Genomic DNA, 20137 nt, shown 5'->3' with positions numbered 1-20137 from the left:
TTGCCGCCAACATCTAAATCAGGCCCTTTGTCTTATTGCTGAGAGAGGGAGACTTGCTTAATCTCTCTGAACAAGAGGCTTACAGTGGCACCCTTGAGATAATGCAAGCTCAATTCCATGGTGCAACAAAGCCTTATGTTGTATAGCTCATTTCGACAGGATACAGGATCCCAAGGGCTGCAGAAGGCTTTGTTCCCCAAAGGATGTATGTGTCAATGGTATTTGGTACCCATTTCCTTGGACCTCACCTTCAAAGCAAGGTCCTGCATAAAAATATCTTACTGCTCCAACCTTATTACTTCCCTGTGGTTCCGCACACCTCTTTCTTGGGACAATTATGGTTACCTTCATGCAGGAAGGGAATAGTCACTGGTTAGTCTGTGTCAGATCTTGTTGGAGATGATGGACCAGGGCATGCAGGGACTACTGGGTCAAGAACTTGGTGGTTGTGGTCGTTTTCCATTGGTGTCCTGGGGTCAGTCCTTCGATGGTTCTGAAAACTGAGGCAAGTAGAATGTTTTCTTCCCTTGATGTTCAGGGTAGTGAGGTTGAGAACTCAGCATTTTGAGAGAGGAGGGGCGGAACAGCTCAGAACTCAAAATTCATTTGACAGCTACAAAAACGTAATGTCCTGCACAGTGTTTATCTTTTATGGAAAAACAAAGTACTTTAAAGTCAGAGCAGAACTAAATTCTACACAGTCCGATGGGTAACTTATACACAATTGTTACAAGTTGTGTTCTAACAGTGAGGTGATACACCTCAATCCTTTCTGGTAACCATTCTCCCTCCTGTTACGATCAAGGAACCGCTACTACCATCTCCACTACACTAAGAACTCATACATTTACACAATCTGCACCTAAGCCTAATCCTTGCCTCACTTGTTCAGGAGTAACTCAGTTCAATGTCTTATTCAATCATTTTAGCAAATAGTCTCAAGCGGCACAGCAGACTCGCCCACACACCTCTCTCTCATGTCCCCAGTTGCAGGATAAGCCCTGCGTTATACCTGCTGGTCGTACAGTTCCTGGATGCACTCACGCCTTCCTGGTAATGACTCTTATTGTACAGGGATCAAAGCCTTGCTTGGGACAAGGTTGGAAGACTGACTCAGTGAAGCGAAACTGTGCATAAGTACCCATCTACAGCAGTGGCAGCTGCAGATAGGCTCTCATCAGTGGTAATTGCAGCTCCAGGGCAGTTACTTCGGATGGTGTCTACTGGGGCGGTTGCAGCCTCAGTCCGATCTGGGCTCTCAATGTCGAGGATGGGGCAGCTTTCCTCTTGTCGGTGGTAGTAGCACCAATATCTCGAATCTCCAGCAAGCTGCTGGTCAACATAGAAATACACGATCTGGTTCAGTCTTGATATGGTTCACTTATGAACCGCTCAGAGAGATGGGTGAAAGCCCTCAACCCATGTGTCACCCTTGACTCACTGTCTTGGGTTGTCAGTTTTCTGTGGGTGCTCCTCACACAAGGAATACACTGGGATTCTCTTCCTGGGCAGTCTTTCCTCCTGAAGGACCAGGCACAGCATCTCCCTCTCTCAACAGGTAGACTAGCTTCCTAAGCTCTTTAGGTAAGCCCCCAGCTCCTTCATCAGAAAGTAGTTACTTCAGGTGATGTGTCATGAGCTCTGGAAGACTGGCTCTCAAGCAGACACCAGTCCTGGTTGCACAGCAGATCTTCGAGTACTCTGTGTGGCGCTCATTCCCTTGGTAAAGGTACTGGAGGAAAGTGGGGTGTTTAGATCCCTGTGTATACATGTTTTCCAGACAGGGGATGAGGATCCACTGTTTGAGGGTACAGAACCGGTTTGAGTTGGTTCTCTATCAAAGGCATTCTCAGGCTGCTTTCAAGACACAGCCTTTGAGCTAAGTGGTGACTCACACATCAAGTAACAAAGATACTGGCTCCAAGCTAGAGTACCCAAAACACAGGCACAATGAAGCCTGGGTTCCTTGAGCATGGTTGTCATCAGCCTTCCAGATGCAGTAGTCAGAGACGAGCTAACAGCAGTCCCTGTCTAGAAACTTCTCCACCTTAAACAACAGAAACAGCAGTCTCAACCCCGGTCCCTTCCACCTACCAAATGGCAGTGCTCAGGAACAACTAATTAGCTGTCCTTTTCTAAGGTATCCTGACTTTGTCTGCCTCACTTTAGTGTCAGGGTCTCCACCTTCCAGCCACACGAATGTAGATGATACACTTCCACTGTCTGTGGGAAGTTCTTCTCATCCTCCAACTTCTGCCATGGCTCTCTAAACAAAGGGCATCCAAAATCGATCTTGCTGACCCTAATACTCAGATGTGCACAACTCAGGATCCTGCTACCATACATGTTACACATTCTCACTTCACATACATGCATTTGGCATTCACATGGGAAGCCAGTGCAAGGTTCTAGTTTCTGCATTATTGCACAACTTTACACGAGAGTAGTAGTAGTCAGTAGATTGCACTCTTAGTGACACCAGAAAAAGGTCTGGTCATACTATAGCATCAAAAACATGGAACACTGCCATCACTGCTTTATATGATATACCCAGGTCATGAAATAGTCCACTCCCTACTATAAGGCTTGTTGCGTGCTATCCTCCAGGTCACAAACAAAACCACTGGTGAAATGAGCTTCTCATATGTATAGATGTATTCACGTCAGGTGGTTCCAGAAAGACCCTCTACTAATGGTAACACAGAGGATGATGGTACCAAGCACTGCTATTATTATGTTTCGTTATGCTTATTATTGCAGTACATGCTTTTTTATCTAGAATGCAGTTGATTCAATAAAATTCAATGAACCAATTCCTGCTTCTGTTTGTCTATGCATGTGTGAGACGAATGTAACTGAGAGAAAAGGATGAGATCTGTTCCACTACGATTTCCCTGAGAAATCAGAATGTCATGCGCACGGCTAGCACAAATCACTTGTACTCTTCGGTACTAGTGAGGTACTGCTACCTGGCCAGAAGGGTTAAGCCAACAGTTGTCACACAGTTTGCGGTAAGACTCAGTTCCCCACAATTCGGTGGTGCTGTTTCCCAAATCCAGCAGTCTCATTGCTATAATGAGAGCCAACACAACAGACTATTTGCAACAATTCACCCCATCACGTTTTGGGTGTTTGAGTTACTATTTGTTTGGTAAACCAGCCACTTTATATATTTACAATCCTGATCCAAAATAAATGGACAAGTGAAAATCTTTTAGTGAAATGAGAATGACAAGAAAACCCGACAGACATAGCAGACCAGACTCAGGGCCCCCAGACCAAACTGCCAAACCCAGAATTCCACAAACACACCTGATGAAGCCTGGATCCTGCCTGTCTTACCTGGGCCAAGTAAATCTCCATTGCAAATCATGACTAGGGTCACATACAACACAATGGCCTGGATTTCATGCCCTCCTTGGGTTAGGCTCATTTACTGTAAATGTATTTTCACTGCACACACTCTTGTTCATCTCTGCAAAAAGAAACTTTGATGGTGGAGTTGTTAAATCAGTAGATGTGGGCAGGACTCCATGTTTATAGTCCCTACCTTTTACAAATCAGTTTAACAAGTGACTGACGGCCCCATATACTTAGCGCTAGTTAAAAATAGACAGGGTGCACAGGCAAATTAATAGGACAGACCAGAGCCAAGCCATGGGTCTGGCTTGGCCTCAAGAGTCCATGCATGAGCAGAGACATGAAAATGTTTGGCATGTATATTGTACAAGAAATAGTGTAACAATATGATACACTCTCTTCAAAATTGAAAAAAATGTAAGAAAAAATGTATTTCTTTAACGTTCTGAAGCGGTACAACTTAGTACATCAGATTATATCACTGCATAGACAGACTTTTATTTAGCCTTGGGCTGCTTGTGTTCCAGTTCAGGGAGGACCTTATCGGGCTGGAATATTTTGCATATGGCTGGGTCCAAACTCAGGGGTGATAGTGGACAAAAGAACAAAGGGTTGGAATGCTGGCCCAAGAGATTGTCAGTGGTTAGACAAATTGCAAGCATTACTCCCATCACGTTTGTGTGTTTAAAATAAATTCATAGTATTCTGCTTTAAACATTGGAGGTGGGTTTCTCCCTATGTCTGACCCACCTACAAAGACAAGGAAGGCAGCGTGCAGGAATAGCCTTAGGACATCTGCATCTCCATTATGCTGATCCTTTGATGTGCAAATACCAAGGCCTCTATCTTGAGGTGGGCTACAATCTCACCTATGTGAAGAGGAGGTAGTTCAATTGCTGCGCCATCCCCCCCCCCAAAAAAAAGGCCCTCCATATAGTAGCCTCCACAGAAAGGTGAGGGGTTGTTTTTTCTATGTACCTCTCTTTAACCAGCTCCCAGCTTTCCTATCTTTCTGCAGTTTTCATAGTCACCTTTGCCCTTGAAACTCCCCTCTTCTTCCTCCAACTTATCTCTTCCATATTCTATTTACCTAGTGCTGCCATACCATCTCTCTGTCATCTTACCATTGATGCTACGCATTGTCTGTCCCTCTTCCTACCACAACACTCCCAGTCTACCTCTAAACTATCTGCCTGCAGTCACTGCCCCCTGTATCTGCTATGACAACTATCCCTTCAACCTCTCCTCCTGGAAATTCTAATCTCTGGCTTACTTCTCACCTTGCAGCTTTCTTACTACCTCTATCTGCAAACGTTACAATTTCCATAACTCTCATCTCTCCCCCTGCAACTCTAGGTTTTTCTCAGCTGTTTCTCAGCATCTTACTTCTTTTTCCTGGTTCTCTTGCAATCTTCCATTCCATCTCCATCTTCGTACAGTTTCCCTTCTCCATGAAAAGTTGCTACAGGTTTCTGCCCTTATCTCAACCTGAAGCTCAATTTCCGGTCTTCTTTAACAGATTCCATTCTCTCTATTGCCTCTCCTATCGCAGACTTCCCGAGCATACTCTACTCTCTTTTACCTTTTCACTGCCTGCCTCTATATCTTTCAACCTTTACCCTGAAAGTGTCTTTCTCCTTCTCCCTAGCACCTCTATCTCCCCTTCTCAACTTGCAACTCATTGTTATGCTCTCGTTCACCCTTGCAGAGTATATTCTCGCTGTCACATCAGCTTCAGAATCTCCAACCTTTGTAAAGCAACTGCTGCACAGTGTTCAATAAGAACAGAAACTGGGTGACTGGAGCCAGGGGTAGCAAGAAGGTGGCCTTTTGGCTATAGTCTAACATTCTGAAGCTGACTCACTCACTATGAATAAAGAGTCCTGAACCATATGCATCTAAAATGGTCTTCAAATAGTAGACAAACTAGGCTTATTGAGATGTGTAAGCAGCAGGTGACCCTCAAACTTAAAATCTAGCATAGTTTTCTTAACCTTCTGAATTCTGTGGGCCCCCACTTAATCATTACTGAAATACACAGACCACCACTGACTTATTATTGGAATTTAGGGACCCCCACTGAATCAGTACTGTAAACCAGCGACCCTGTATAAAGCAACTATAATGCTTTGAATCGCAAAACAATTTTAATGAGAAGGGTGGAGTTTTTCTAAACTCAATTGAAGCACCCAGTGTCCATACAATATTCTTGCACTGCTCTCACAAATCAGTCTGAGGCTATTAACTTAATGTTTTAGCCTCTAATTTCAAATTCCTTCATTTTTACTGAATATTTATAATGTTCATTTTTACATTTTGCTTCTTTATTTGTAAACAGTTTATTAATCAGCTACAATTATTTAATCTTCTAAGCAGTCTCAGAAACCCTGAATAGGTGCTGTTGACCCCGAGGGGTCCCCGGACCAATAGGTTAAGGACTGTTGATCCATTAGTTATCCCTTATGCCCCTCACCTTGCCTTTGGCTCTCCAAATCATCTTTCTGCAGATGGCCAAGGGCGATCATAATAGCCTTGCTAATATACAACTGCTGCTCCACAGGTGAGTGTCTGACAGCGCTGCTGCTGCTCCAAGTTTGCAGCAGTTCTTTCAGGGCCTGCATCAGACACAAAGAGAAAGAGAGGTTAAGGTTCCGTGAAAAAACACTCTAAAGCTTGTAGGTATTGCATCCTCTGGAACCATGTATTTGTTCAATCTTGCTTACTCTATCTGGAACTATAGCTGCAAGCTTTGTTGGGACAGGACAGTTGATGAATCAAATGTGGAGGAGGGCCCTGTTTGTCGCTCAGTGAATTGAAAACAATGCTAATTAGTGAACAGAAACATTGAGTAATATAACAGCAATATAAGCATGGCATTAAATAAGGGCCAAGCAATGTAAATGGTCAAAGAACCATATTAAAGAACAAAAAATGTTTTTTTGTTTTTAATTGGAATGAAGAAAGCATACATGTTCTTAAAATTCACAATATCCACAGAGAGGTTTACAAAACAAAACGGTTGGTTGAAAGCACTCTGAATAAGGAACTCGTGTTTCCTTTTCTAGGTAAGGGCATCTCAGTAATTTTTTACTAAGAAAACGGAGTGAACTGCAAGTAAAATATAGAAAAGTTGAGTGGTGATGGATTGATAGTACAGGATACAGCATGTAATACACTTGGGGGTTATGACTCCAATGAACAAATTACTTACCCTTCATAATGCCTTGTGAGGGAGAGACTATCGAGCTGCATATTCCTTGCCTTAAAATTATCTCCAGGCATCAGACTGGATCCGGAAATCTTTTGTGAGCAGTCCCCCTGCAAGTTACTTGTGCGCCAGCACACTGATGTCAGTTTCTTTTTGCGATTTCCCACACCAGGAGTGCAGAACCACGAAGAACTCTGATCACTGGTGTGTAAAACTCGGACCCTGAAAAGGGAACAGCCCTGTCCCTCGAGATCTGTTCACAGAGCAGGGAGAATGGGTGGTCGGTAAGGAATCTACAGCTAGTGTTTGTACCAGATAAGGCGTCACAAAAGGTAAGTATCTTGTTCATCTGATAGAGACATCTAGCTGCATTTTAATTACCTTAGAGTTTGTACCCAAGCAATACCTCCCCGGAGGTGGGTCTGCAAACTAAGAACATAGAAGAAAGTCCTGCAGGACCGAACTGGCAAAGTGCCCATCCCTACGGACCTAACTGTCCAGGCAGTAGTGCTCCCGAAGGGGCAGTTTGATTGGAGGATCAATGGCCATGCTCAGTAGCTCGGGATACTAGACTCTTCGTTCCCAGTCTGAAGCCTCAAGGATTATTTGGGTCTGGTCATTCTTGATCTTCTTGAGAACTCTGGTCAGAAGTAGTACGAACAGAAAGGCATACAGGAGACCTGAGTTCCACTTAAGACAAAAAATGTCACAGAGCGATTGGCACCTTGGCAACTCCAATGTGCAATACTGCTTACATTGTGGGTTCTGTGTAGAGGTGAAGAGATCTAACCCAGGTTCTCCCCACTGCTGAAAGAGGCCTTGTGCCATCACCGGATGAAGACGTCATTCATGATCAACTATGCACAGTCAGCTGAGTTTGTCCACTTTGACGTTCATAGAGCCTTTGATAAAGGGTCCATGAACCCACCCCGCCCTGCTTGTTGCAGTACCACATGGCGGTGGTTTTGTCCATGAACACCTGCACTACCTTCCCCTTGAAAGAGGGAAGAAATGCGTTCAATGCTAGTCTGATCCCCTGGAGCTCCAAAAGCTTGATGTGGAGTCCGGACTCCGCCAGAGACAAGATGCCTCTGATCTCCGCCTCATCCCAGGAGTGACAAATCTGTCACTACTGCCACATCTGGTTGAGGAAGGAAGAAGCATCTGTCTACGACCCAATGGTGGTTTGTTAGCCACCACTGCAGATCTCCTACAGTTCCCTCTGAGATCTGGACCATGTCGGAGAGATTTTCCAGATGCTGCGCCTATTGGAACTTCAGGTCCCACTGCAGAGCCCACATATGCCATCTGGCATGCGTCACCAACAGGATGCATGAGGCCCAGCAGCCTCAGAGTTATTTTCACCGATATCCAGGATAGAGGCTGAAATATTCGTATCATAGCCTGAATATTCTGGACTAGCCGCTCAGGAGGATAAACCCAAAACTGCACTGTGTCTACAACAGCTCTGATGAAAGGGAGCATCTGGGAGGGAGTCAGGTGTGACTTTGGCACGTTTATAGTGATTCCCAGCGAATGCAGAAGGTCTGACGAAGTCTGGAGGTGGGAGTTGACAGCTGCAGGGAGCCCGCCCTCAACAGCCAGTCCTTGAGACAGGGGAAGACTGAAACCTTCTAATCTGTACAGATAAGCTGCAACCACCGCAATCACCTTGGTGAACACCCGAGGAGCACAGGTAAGGCCAAAGGGGAGCATGGTAAACTGAAAGTGTTTGTGGTCCACCACTGACCGCAAGTAATGTCTGTGGGCTGGCAGGAAGGGGATATGGCAATACGCATCCTGCAAGTCCAATGCTACCATCTCCTGGGTCCAGGGCAGATAGAACCTTAGAGAAAGTGAGCGTTTTGAAATTCTCCTTCTTGAGAAAGAGATTGAGGGACCGAAGGTTTAAGTAGCGGGAATAGTCCCACAACCTACTTCTGGCACAGAAACCCTCTCTATGGCTCCCTTGGCCAAGACAGCCATAACTACCTCACAAAAGTGGCAAGTGATCCTCCGTCGTCCGATCGTAGGATGGTAGCATTGATGGAGGGGCAGTCTCGAATGGGAGAGAGTAGCCCCTTTGGACTATATGCAGAACCTACCAGTCTGACGTGATGGACTGCCAGCGGAGCAGGTGATTGCGAATCCTAGCTCTGACTAGTCCCAGATGGGGAATTATCAGACTAGGATGGTTTGGAGGCAGCTGCATAGGGGGGCAGTGGACTGGCCAGACAGCTGGCTCCCTGATCCACAAGAAAGGTGGATCCCACGTCCTCAGCCAAGCAGAGGCTGGGCAGTAAGCGCACCATGTGGCTGGAGAGGAGTGGATTGGCTGGGCACCATTTTCATAGCCACAAAAGGGGCAAAAAGCAGACGGAGGGGGATGAGGGGTTGCCGTGAGGCCCAAAGACCTGGTCATAACACATGAATGCTTGAAGCGCTCAAGCACTGAGTGTACTTTCTCTCCAAAGAGACGGGTGCCATCAAAGGGCATGTCCATAAGGTTAGCTTGGACATCCTCTGAAGAGCTGGCCATCTTCAATCATGCGTGGCGCCTTAAGGCCACTGTTGAAGCAATCTCTCTGCCCAGTGAGTCAGTCGTGTCCTGTCCATATCAGATCATAAACTTTGCTGCGTCTCTCTCATCACCAACTGCTTGGGAAAGTACAGCCCGGGCCTCTTCCGGAACTTGTGGCAGGACTTGGGCAATTGTATTATGTAGGAACAATTGCCCAAACGCATGCAGTGTTCACAGACCGCAATACCAGGCTGGCAGAAGAAAACATCTTCTTCCCAAGTGTGTCCAGCTTCTTGGATTCCCCATCTGGGGGTGAGGAAGGGAACATGCTCTGAGAGGTAGATGACCAAGCTTACAGGGGTGGGATGTTGCGTCAGGAAACCTGGGCCACCCAGGACATGGCAATGGTGGTAGGCAATTGCTGGGTTTAGAACAGGTACCCAGTAGGACATCTGTAAAGGTTTCATGGAAGAGGAGCAGGGATTCCGTGGAGGAAGCCCCAGGTTTAAGCACCACTGTCAGGATGTTATTCCTGACTGCCACCGAAGACAGCTCGAGGTCCAGGACGTAGGCCGCTCTCAACACCTCTATTAAACATGAAGTTCCCTCCTCCGTAGTCGGAGAAGGGGGAGATAGCATGCCAGTATCAGGGAAGGTATCCAGGCCACTGGCTTCACACAGGTCCATACACCAGTTCATGGGGTCTTGGAACTGGAATTCTAAAGGATCCAGTGCCCCCTCCCCTTCCTCACCGTAACCTAGTCCATAGTAATGAGGCTCAGGATCCTCTGCTCAGCAGCCTTGGTGCGGAGGCAAAAACCGCCAGCACATAACCTAAAGGGGCCCCTTCCAACTCCTTGGAGCCCAAGTCAGACTGTCCAAAAATGAGGCGCATGGCCTCATAAAGCTGTTTTAGCTGGACAGTGGTTGATCCGGCTCCTGACACTTGGGGAAATGCAAAGTCGGCCCAGATGCAGGCTCCACAGATGGAGGCCTCTTTTGACAATGCTCCCTCATCTCATCGGCTGACGGACAAGGTGAAATCAAAGAACGTTTCACCTTCTTCAACTCCTTCTTATGCCTTGACTTACCCAAACATCCTGAGGCCTTAGAGTGGGACTCTGCGGCCAATCCAGAGACCTTCCTCTCTACCGAGATCATGACTTACGCAGAGCCAAGCGCCGGGCTGCGATCAGCTTTAGGGACAGCTCCCTCAAAGCTTTTGGCTTCAAGGCCCTACATTCGGAGCACTAGTTCGGGTCATGGTCGCGCTCCAGACATTAAAGGCACATGAGGTTCGGATCGGTCACAGACATCACCCAAAAGCAGGATCCGCAGGGCTTGAACAGGGTCTAACGAGAATACTTCCCTCAACACACCAGGATGGAAAACACTAAAAAAGCCTTGACAAAAGCTCTTTCTTCAGATCAGTACTGGCTGGCGCGGAAAGAAAATTTCTGACGTCAGGGTGCCAGGATGGTGCCTATATAGGACTATACCCGGCGCTGATGTTGACGACGGACATGGAGCTGACTGACGCCACCTAACCACACACAGGGGTATTGCTCGCGAAATAGCTCCAGATCTAGACTGACGCCAGGGAAAATTCTAAGGTACGGAATCTACTACTAGATGTCTCTATCAGATATACTCTTCAGCCGCTATGGATGTTGAACTGTGGTGATGTAGCGGCACTCGTCATACTCTTGCAGTGGCAACCCCCTCCTCTCGATTTGAGGGGGCATCAAAGCTTTCCAATTAAAAAAAATAGTGAGCAACGTCTTGTGGTCTGTGATGATAGTGAACACATGAAAATTTTTGCAGGCCCACACTACAGCCAGACTCCTCTTCTCCGGCTGAGAGTAGGCACATTGTGTTTCAGACAGGTTTCTACTTGCATAGGCCACAATGTGTCTCTGGGCATTCGGATGGCCATTGTGTGAGAAAGGATTGCCCCCTGCCCCACAGGGATCGCATCTACTGCAAACTCAATATGTAACGTGGGGACATAATAGGCCATTTCAGTTGCAATCTCAATCTCGCATTCAGGAGACCACTGAAATGGGACATTCTATTTTATTACGTCTCTCAATGGAGCATTCACTGTCACAAACATACCTTGAGCAATACCTAGCCACCCCTAAGAAAGATTGTAGCATGATTATATGTTGTGAGAGGCAGGTAGGTAAGTGCGTGCACCTTACCCAAGTCAGGAGACATTCCCCCATCAGAGAATATGTGCACAAAGAATTTGGTTTAGTAAAACTTACACTTTGCTGTATTTAGAGTGACACCTGCATCAGCAAGTAATTGAGGCACTTGCATAAGAACCTGGTCATGCTCCTTTTGTGTTGCATCAAATTTCAGTATGTCATCACTGTAACTGAAAGCATGTGTAACAGGTTGAATAATTTGGAGTATAACATCCTGAAATATCTCTGCAGTCGAAGGTACTCCAAAAACTCAGACTTTTGTATCTGAACAAACCAACATGAGTCGAAAAAGTAGTAATGTACCTAGTTTATCCCAGCTCGAGCTGATGTCCCTTATTCAGGTCAAGACCGGAGAAGATTTTAGATCAATTCAGTTGCATGAACATGTCCGCTATGTGGGGACCAGAATGTCCTTATCCTACCAATTGTTTTGTCAGCCTAGCGCATATCAACACAAATGCGCACTGCACCTCCACTGTCCTTTTTTGGCACCATAACTATGGGCAAGACGCACAGTGTACAACCAGTGAAGCATTCAATAAGGTCATGTTTCAACAGTGTTTCTAGTTCTTACTCAACGGCTGCAGGTAAGTGAAAAGCGACTCTGCGGTGCAATTGGGCAACAGGGTGAAAGTCCTCATTAATATGAAGTTGCACTTTCATCTCTCTGAGTCATCCTAAGCCGTGGAACAACGACTCACAATTTCAGCCCGAGTACGGATGTTGTAGTTGAGAGATATCAGTCCCACGTCAGCAGCAGTAGCAAAGCTAAGAAGGCATGCACTAGATGAAGTTTCCTGAAGGACATGAATTGACGCTTGGACTGACATCCTTTTGTGTTACAAAGTTGCTGTAAATGAACCTTTACTCTATAATAGTTGAGAAGCAGCTCATGTATATATCTTCGTGTTTGACAGAGTAAGGCATGGCACAGGAGACAAGCATTTGAACTTTTCTGCGGGCATGATGTTAATCGACGCGTCACTGTCTGTATTGAAGGTTATGGAACAACTGTTCGCCTTTAATGTGATTTCAGGGCTAGGTCTTGATAATGATGTTGAAGGGCCTTTATATGATGAACTTGACGATGTTGACTGTGCTTGGTTTCTATTTGTTGTAACTGATGTTGCCTTTTGGCTTTGTGAGTGTGGCGAGAATGCTTCTGGAACCTTCTGGTGTCCATGTTCTCTTCTCACTGTCATGCATTTGGTTTCTCTTTCGCTTTGCAGACCATTATGAAGTGTTTTTTTCCCCCGCAGCCTTTGCACGTCTGCCCTAAGGTTGGACATTTACATTCATGGGGAAATGAAAACCCACATCGGAAAAATAACTTTTTCTTCTTTGAAGATGTCGAATTGTGGGCATCTATTCTGTGCTTTTGCTTGCTGTTCATGATCAATGCAGATTCATTACATTCTGGTTCCTGCTTCCATATCAGCAGCTTGTTGATCTGATCGTTCTTCTGCCTTATACCTTTGCAAACATTAGCATTTTCTCTAAACTGAGTGGCTCTCTCAACATGCATCTTCTGAAGAAATCTGAAGGGCAGCCATCAATGACTCGGAGGCGCATGGCTTCTTTATCATTAAAGTCACAAAACTGACTGTGTTTGAGAAGTGTGACAAGTCTCTCAACAAATTCATCCATCGTTTCATCAACTTGTTGTCGCGCTTGATTGAAGATGTACCTCTCGTAGTCGACATTCAGCATCAGATTTAACTTGCCATCTGCCGCTTCTTTTATCTTTTGATATGATGTTGCATGAGCGTGTGAGACTTTCTTTAGCACTTCTTTCAATCCATCACCGGCCAGGTTTTTCAAATATTTAATGATTTTCTTGTTGTCGTCGTCTTCTATTGCATCTATGAAGTAATCGAACATTGTGATCCATGCAGTCCACCTGGCATCAATGTTCTGTTTCTTCGTGGTCTCAAAGGTGGTTGATTCAGGAACATAGCAGTATCGTACTTTGTGATTCCTTCTGTCACCATTGAGAGCACATGCTGTTCAGGCAGCGTTCTTCTTGCAAGCAGGACTGGCAACTTTTCCATGCAACATCCTGTTGCTTGGGCCTGGTCGTCACACCCAATTTTCGAGTTTGTACAGCACTCCACTCGTTTGTGCTGTTAAGTTTCTGTTGCTGTACCTGGTCATCATTGCCTTTAGTGTTTGCTTCGTATTGATGATGCTTCTGTGGTATGGCACACCACAGTATCTCTCCTTTCAGCGTTACTAACATGTTTTTTGGGGGCTTTTCGGATATGGTCCTCTGCAGGGCCTCCAGCTTATTTGATGGCTGTGTCTGGGCTGGAGTGGGACTTTGATCCACATATGCCAACTGTAGACTGCTTTGCATTAATTTGGGGCGCACATGGTACTCACAAGCAGTTTGCTGCATTTTTGCAAACTCACAGGAAGAGCAGCTTCGTTTCTTCGGGGCATGTATCCCATCCTCGTTGGCAGTTGTAGCATCCTCCCCACCCTGGGAGCATGTAAATGAATATGCCACACACTTAGCTCTGTAACAGACATCTTTCTTCTACCACATACTGAGTCATAACTTTCTACTTCCTCACCTTAAAACTTCCCATCCAAATACGTAGTTTCTGTCTAGATTCCACCTAGGTCCGTGAGGGGCCTAGCACACATGATATCAAAGACACTACAGTTACATCCAGCTTTTTTACACAGCCTCCTCTTTGTATTCTTCGCTTACTCCCTATATTACAGACTTCGTCTACCTATCCTTAGACACAGATTTGGAAATCAGCCCTGGTGTTATATTCTAATGAGCACGAGAGTTAGAACCTGGGGAGGTTCGTGGAGTTGAAGGAGAGAGCTGGGAGTGCGGGCGGAGACGTTGGGAGCTGGAAACAAGAGGCTGGGACGTTACTTAAGAAGAGTCTTTCTGTACTTAATAAACTAGTAAAATATCTTCTTTTGTCTGTGGACTTACTTCGATTCAACACTAGTGACGAGGTGGCTGACTCTGCGTGCTCTGGATTCCAGTAACGTCTCAACTCCAGAACGGCTTTTGGCAACAGCAGATTGTGTTTCTCTCAACACCACTATTTTTGGCATTCTGCCAAGACGGAGATACACTGTTTGATTTCGGCACTCCGGAGCGGATCGCGTTCCTTTCATGACTGCTATTTTTGGCATTCTTCCAAGACGGCAGTACACTGAGATTGATTTCAGCACTCCGGAGCGGCTCTGGGCAAGATTGGATCGCGTTTCTCATGACGCTGTTGCCGCTATTGTTGCCATTCTTCCAGACAACGTTACACTGTGTGATTTTTATTTGTATTTGTTTCAGGAAACATTATTCCTTTTCCTGTTTCTGTGACATTTATGTTGCTCTCAGTCTCCTAGCAACCAAGAGACGCCATTTCTGCCGTTTCCACGATATCTTCAATCCAGGATATCGTGTTCAGTGACGCTGTTGTTGCTAGGCTGGTGCTTCCCAACCTCCTAGCAACCGAGAGACGCCATTACCACGCCGGCTCAGCAATTTCTTTCACTGTCTCTCTCGGTTTCAAAGAAACTGTTACAAGAGACGTTAATGTTGCTTCCGGTCATCGTGTGACACTGTTACTACCTGACTTACTTCTCAAAAGAAAAAAGAAAAAAAAAAAAAGATTTTATTTTTCTCTCAGAAAGTTGTTTTATTTTTGGGACTGTTCTGACTTTTATTTACCCACAGACACTGTTGCGTTGTTAATATCATATGTTTAAGTTTTCTCCAAGAGTTCATCTATGCTCCTTTCAAAATTAGTACTAAATGGGAACAATTGTTATATAGGTAAACTAGGTTTATTTCACACATTGTGGTGTAGTTTGTTGTTTTCCTCTTCCTTATAGACTATAATCTCTACAGTATGTTTGCATATTATTAAGTTGTGTTTTACAATACTTATTTCTCTTTTACACTATATTTTAAATGTTTGCATATCATTAAGTACTGTTGTACGATACTTATCTTTGTTTCTTTTGCAGTACATTTAACATACTAAAAATGCAGAATGTTTCCTCTCCACCTTTCTTCCTTTCCACTCCTGGTGAACCCCCAATCAAGTGGGCAAAGTGGAAAAAGGTTTTCGAGAGATACTCCAGAGCGTGTGGTACCTCGCTGAGCAATGAAAGGAGAACTGCACTACTTCTTCATTGTTTGGGGGCGGAAGGTCAAGAAGTTTTTGACCATCTTCCTGATCTTCCAGACAATGAAGCAATTAATCTAAATGAATATGAGATATGCATTAGGAACCTGGATCTACATTATCTTCCTAAAGTTAGCACAATTTTAGAGAGGTATTACTTTGGGAAACGTCAACAAGCTGAAGGAGAAACTGTTGAAAATTATGTCACAGAGTTAAGGCGTTTGTCCTCATCTCGTAAGTTTGGGTCAACGTTGGAAGAGAGGATCCGTGATCAATTCATGCGAGGGTGCAATATTGATAAAGTACGAGATGAATTATGGCTTTTAGATGATCCTCATATTGATCAAGTTTTATCCATAGCCAAGAGAATTGAGCACTCTCAAGTGCGTGGAGGTGGTGAAACGCTGTGACTCAAAGGAAGTGAATGTGGTTTGAAGTAGTAAGTCCAAAGTGACCGAGTCTTCTAACAAGGAAACGTTCTCCAATATTAATGGAAAGAAATGTTTTAGATGTGGAAGAGGAGGTCATCTTGCAAATAGTAAGCTTTGTCCAGCTGTTAACAGCTTTTGTTTGTATTGCAAAAAGAAAGGTCACTTTTCGGTTGTGTGCAATCTTAAGAAGGCAAAACAGTCGGTAAGTGTGATTGATGATAATTCTCATGTCAACAATGATGAGTCTGACTTTGCTTGTGGTCAAATTGTACTTCAAGTTTCAAATGACAGCTTGTGTGGCCCTTTGGATTATATTACTGTAGAGGGAAAAAGAACCAAAGTGCTTTTTGATTCTGGCGCAAAGATTTCCATAGTTCCTAATATGTTTTATCAAGATGAGTTAAAGGGTAAGGTTAACCTTTTAAAACCTGATATTAAGCCTTGTGGGAATGGTGGTGAGCACATTGACTTACATGGTTATTTTGTTGGGTTGATTGAATATGACCAATGTTTCACTTCAGGGAAAGTTTATGTTTCAAAGATGTGATAGCATCATAAGTTGGTGGCATCAGAAAGATCTTGGGGTGATGCTTGACCCTAATAATTCACCTCCCATTACAGTAAAACCAATACAGAATTTAGATGGGGTGAGTGTATTATTCACCAGTGATCTCACTGAGAAACTACGTAAATAATTTTCTAATGTTTTCTGTGGGAATATAGGATGCATGAAGGGATATTCTCAAAATGTAATTGCTTCCAGGTGCTGTACTGTTCTGTAGCAAAGTGCGGAATGTTCCCTTTGCAGTGAGGGATGAGTTACGATCTGAATTAAAAAAATTAGAAGATCAAGGTATAATTGAGGAAGTGGAGGGAACAGAATGGTTGTCTCCCATAGTCATAGCTAAGAAGGCTAATGGCAATATCAGACTTTGTGATGATCTTCGCAAACTTAATAAATGTGTGATGGTAGACAGATAGCCACTTCCCAACATATCTGAATTATTAACTATGGTGTCAGGTGCTGAAGTTTTCTCTACCATAGATTTAACCTCGGCATATAATCAGATAATTTTGGATGAATCTTCCAGGAATTTAACGGCTTTTTTTACGCCTTTTGGCACCATCAGGTTCATTCGTCTACCTTTTGGTCTAATCTCTGCTGCACCGGTGTTTCAGAGGGCTATGGAACGAATTATGAGAGGGATTAGTGGTGTGTGTGTCTATCAGGGTGACATTCTGATCTATGGCAAGGACAAGGTTGATCATAATGAAACTCTCAGAAAAGTTTTATCGAAGATTTCAGAGAATGGTTTAACCATTAAAGCAGAGAAATGCAAGTTTGCAGTTGAGAATATTGACTACCTAGGGCACACTATTACTGGAGGTGGGTTAGTTCCTAAGAAAGATCTTGTTGACACAATTAGAAGCCTAGGTTCTCCAACTTCCAAAGAGGAGTTGATGAGATTTCTGGGTATGGCTGAATATTATAACAAATTCATTAAAGATTTTGCTAGTTCTTGTTACAATACGAGACTTCTGTTGAAGAAAGGGGAAGAGTTCATATGGAATGAAGAGTGTGAAAAGGAGTTCATCATGTTAAAAAATTGCTTATGTAATGCCCCCAAACTAAAGAATTTTGATCCTGACTGTCGATTCTGACAACAGATGCCAGTGGGAAGGGGTTAGGTGCGGTTCTACAACAGGGTATATGTAGTTCAGAGAACACAATTGCTTTCATCTCCAGAAGTTTGAAAGAAACTGAGACTAAGTACTCTGTAATAGAGAGAGAGGCTCTTGCGGTTTATTGGGCAGTTAGGAAATTTAAAAAGTTTTTGTGGGGGAGACCTTTTGTAGTTAAAACTGACCATAAACCTTTGTGTGAGGTTTTTAAATCTAAAGGTGTTGATGCTGTCTCGAGCAGGATTACTAAATGGATCGTAGCTTTGCAGGAATATGATTATGTTGTGGAGTACGTTCCTGGTTCTGACAATTACTCAGCGGATGTGTTATCTAGACTAGTATCACCAAATATGTCAAATTTTGATGAGGTAGAAGACTTTGAACAATTTGATAGAGTATGTGAGGTGAGTTTTGAAACTATCTCTGAGGAAAAATGGCGTGAAGATACTAAGTGACAGAGTGTTACAAGAATTGGTAAATTTGTTGCGTTCTGGATGGAATAGTAAGAGTCAATGTAGTACAGAGTGCAGAGAGTTCTGGAGTGTGAGAGATCAACTAGCTGTTGATCGGGATTTGTTACTTAGAGGGATGAGGTTGATACCACCATCTAGTCTGAGAGGTCTACTGATCAATCATGCACATAATAGTCACATGGGAATATCCAAAACAAAGGAGAGATTACGTTCATCGTATTGGTGGCCTGGTATCGATACTCATGTTGAGAGGGTGGTTCGTGAGTGTGTGCAATGCGCTCTAAGTGAAAAAGCTATGAAGCCTACGGTTCAACCAATGATTATAAGGGACAAACCGATAGGACCATGGGAAGATATAGCATTGGATATATTAGGTCCTATATATAGCGAAGGGTCAGCTGAGTATGTCATAGTGATCATGGACATGTATTCTAGATGGCCTGAAGTTTGTTTCACCAAGGGAATAGAAACTCGGAAAGTGATAGAATTTCTCAAAAACCTCATAACTGAGGGTATTCCTTCCACCCTTCTTACTGATAATGGTGTACAATTGACTTCAAGAGAGATGGAGAAATTTCTTAAAGGGTGTGGAATAAGACATAAATTGTGTGCGTTATATCACCCCGAGTGTAATGGTTTAATTGAGAGATTCAATCGAGTTTTAAAGGAGACTATCACCTTAGCCAAAGACAATCATCTCAATTGGAAACAGGAAGTAATTAAAAAGGTGGCTGTATATAGGCATACTCCGCATTCAAGCACAGGTCAAACTCCTTTTGTCTTGTTTCGTGGAAGACGAGGGAACGCTATTCTTGAGCCAAATTGGGTCAATGAGTTTTTGGGGGTGAAAGGAAAGAAGTTTACTGATGAAGGTTGGAAATTCAGGGAACGAGAGAAATCTTTGATGAGTAAATGTAATTTTGATAGGAAGAACTCAGTGAAAAAAACTATAGTAATCGTTGGTGATTGGGTTATGGTCAAGAATCCAGTTTTGAAAAGTTGTGGAAAGAGACTTTCTTCTCCAATGGAGGTCGTGAAACTTTTCACTAATGCTGTAAAACTTAGTGACAGCCAAATTTGGAATTTGAATAGGATTGTTAAGTTTCACAGTAACACTGCAAATTTGGAAACTCTGGAGGGACAGCAAGATGAAACCTCTTGTTCTGCTGATAAGATGAAACTAAGAAGATCTGAGAGGAACATCAAGATCCCTCCACATTTAAAAGACTATGGGCCAGATGTAGTAAGCCTTTTGCGACTCGCAAACGGCCGTCCGCGATGCAGAATCAGATTTTGCGAGTCGGTACCGATTCGCAAAATGTGATTCCGACTCGCAAATAGGAAGGGGTGTTCCCTTCCTATTTGCGACCCCATCATGATGTAGAGTTGATTTGTGACCACGAAAGCGGTCGCAAATCAACTTGCAGTTACCATCCACTTGAAGTGGATGGTAACTCATTCGCAAAAGGGAAGGGGTCCCCATGGGACCCCTTCCCCTTTGTGAATGCTCACAAAAATATTTTTTCAGAGCAGGCAGTGGTCCTATGGACCACTGCCTCCTCTGAAAAAAACCGAAACAAAAAGGTTTCGGTATTTTTTCTATTTGCAGCTCATTTTCCTTTAAGGAAAACGGGCTGCAAAGAGAAAAAAAAACTGCTTTATTTAAAAGCAGTCAAGGACATGGTGGTCTGCTGTCTCCAGTAGGCCACCATCCCCGTGAGTGCCTAGACTTGCTATGGGGTCGCAAACTGCGACCCACCTCATAAATATTTATGAGGTGGGTCTTTGCGACCCCATAGCGAGTCGCAGAAGGTGTCTGAGACACCTTTCTGCATTTCCTTTCGCAAGTTGCAAATTGCGAGTCGCTGGGACTTGCAATTTGCAACCCGCAAAAGGAAACCTACCTACATCTGGCCCTATGTTTTAAAAGGACGGAAAGAATGGAATTCAAACACTATGGATTTGAGGGAGTTTAAGAGACCGAGGAGAAATATCAGGACTCCTTCCCACTTAAGAAACTATGTGAGGATGTGATTTAAAAAAAAAAAAAAAAATGCTAGCTTTATGTTTCTCTAATAATCTTTGGAATGT

The 20137-nt window shown here is 44.0% G+C and overlaps 1 protein-coding gene across 5 annotated transcripts in view; it reads right to left on the bottom strand.

Moving 5' to 3' along the window:
- The window catches only part of TELO2 (telomere maintenance 2), an 863005-nt gene that overhangs the window by 549503 nt on the left and 293365 nt on the right, over positions 1-20137 (bottom strand). For all 5 annotated transcript variants that reach the window (XM_069210626.1, XM_069210623.1, XM_069210621.1 and 2 more), the window contains one exon: positions 5834-5975. In XM_069210626.1, the coding sequence (XP_069066727.1) occupies positions 5834-5975 (142 nt within the window). The remainder of the gene's footprint in view (positions 1-5833; positions 5976-20137) is intronic.

This window comes from Pleurodeles waltl, chromosome 10, assembly GCF_031143425.1.
Source record: "Pleurodeles waltl isolate 20211129_DDA chromosome 10, aPleWal1.hap1.20221129, whole genome shotgun sequence".
Classification (NCBI taxonomy): Eukaryota; Metazoa; Chordata; class Amphibia; order Caudata; family Salamandridae; genus Pleurodeles; species Pleurodeles waltl.
Note: the sequence above shows the minus strand (reverse complement) of the source record. Positions and strands in the feature narration are given on the sequence as shown.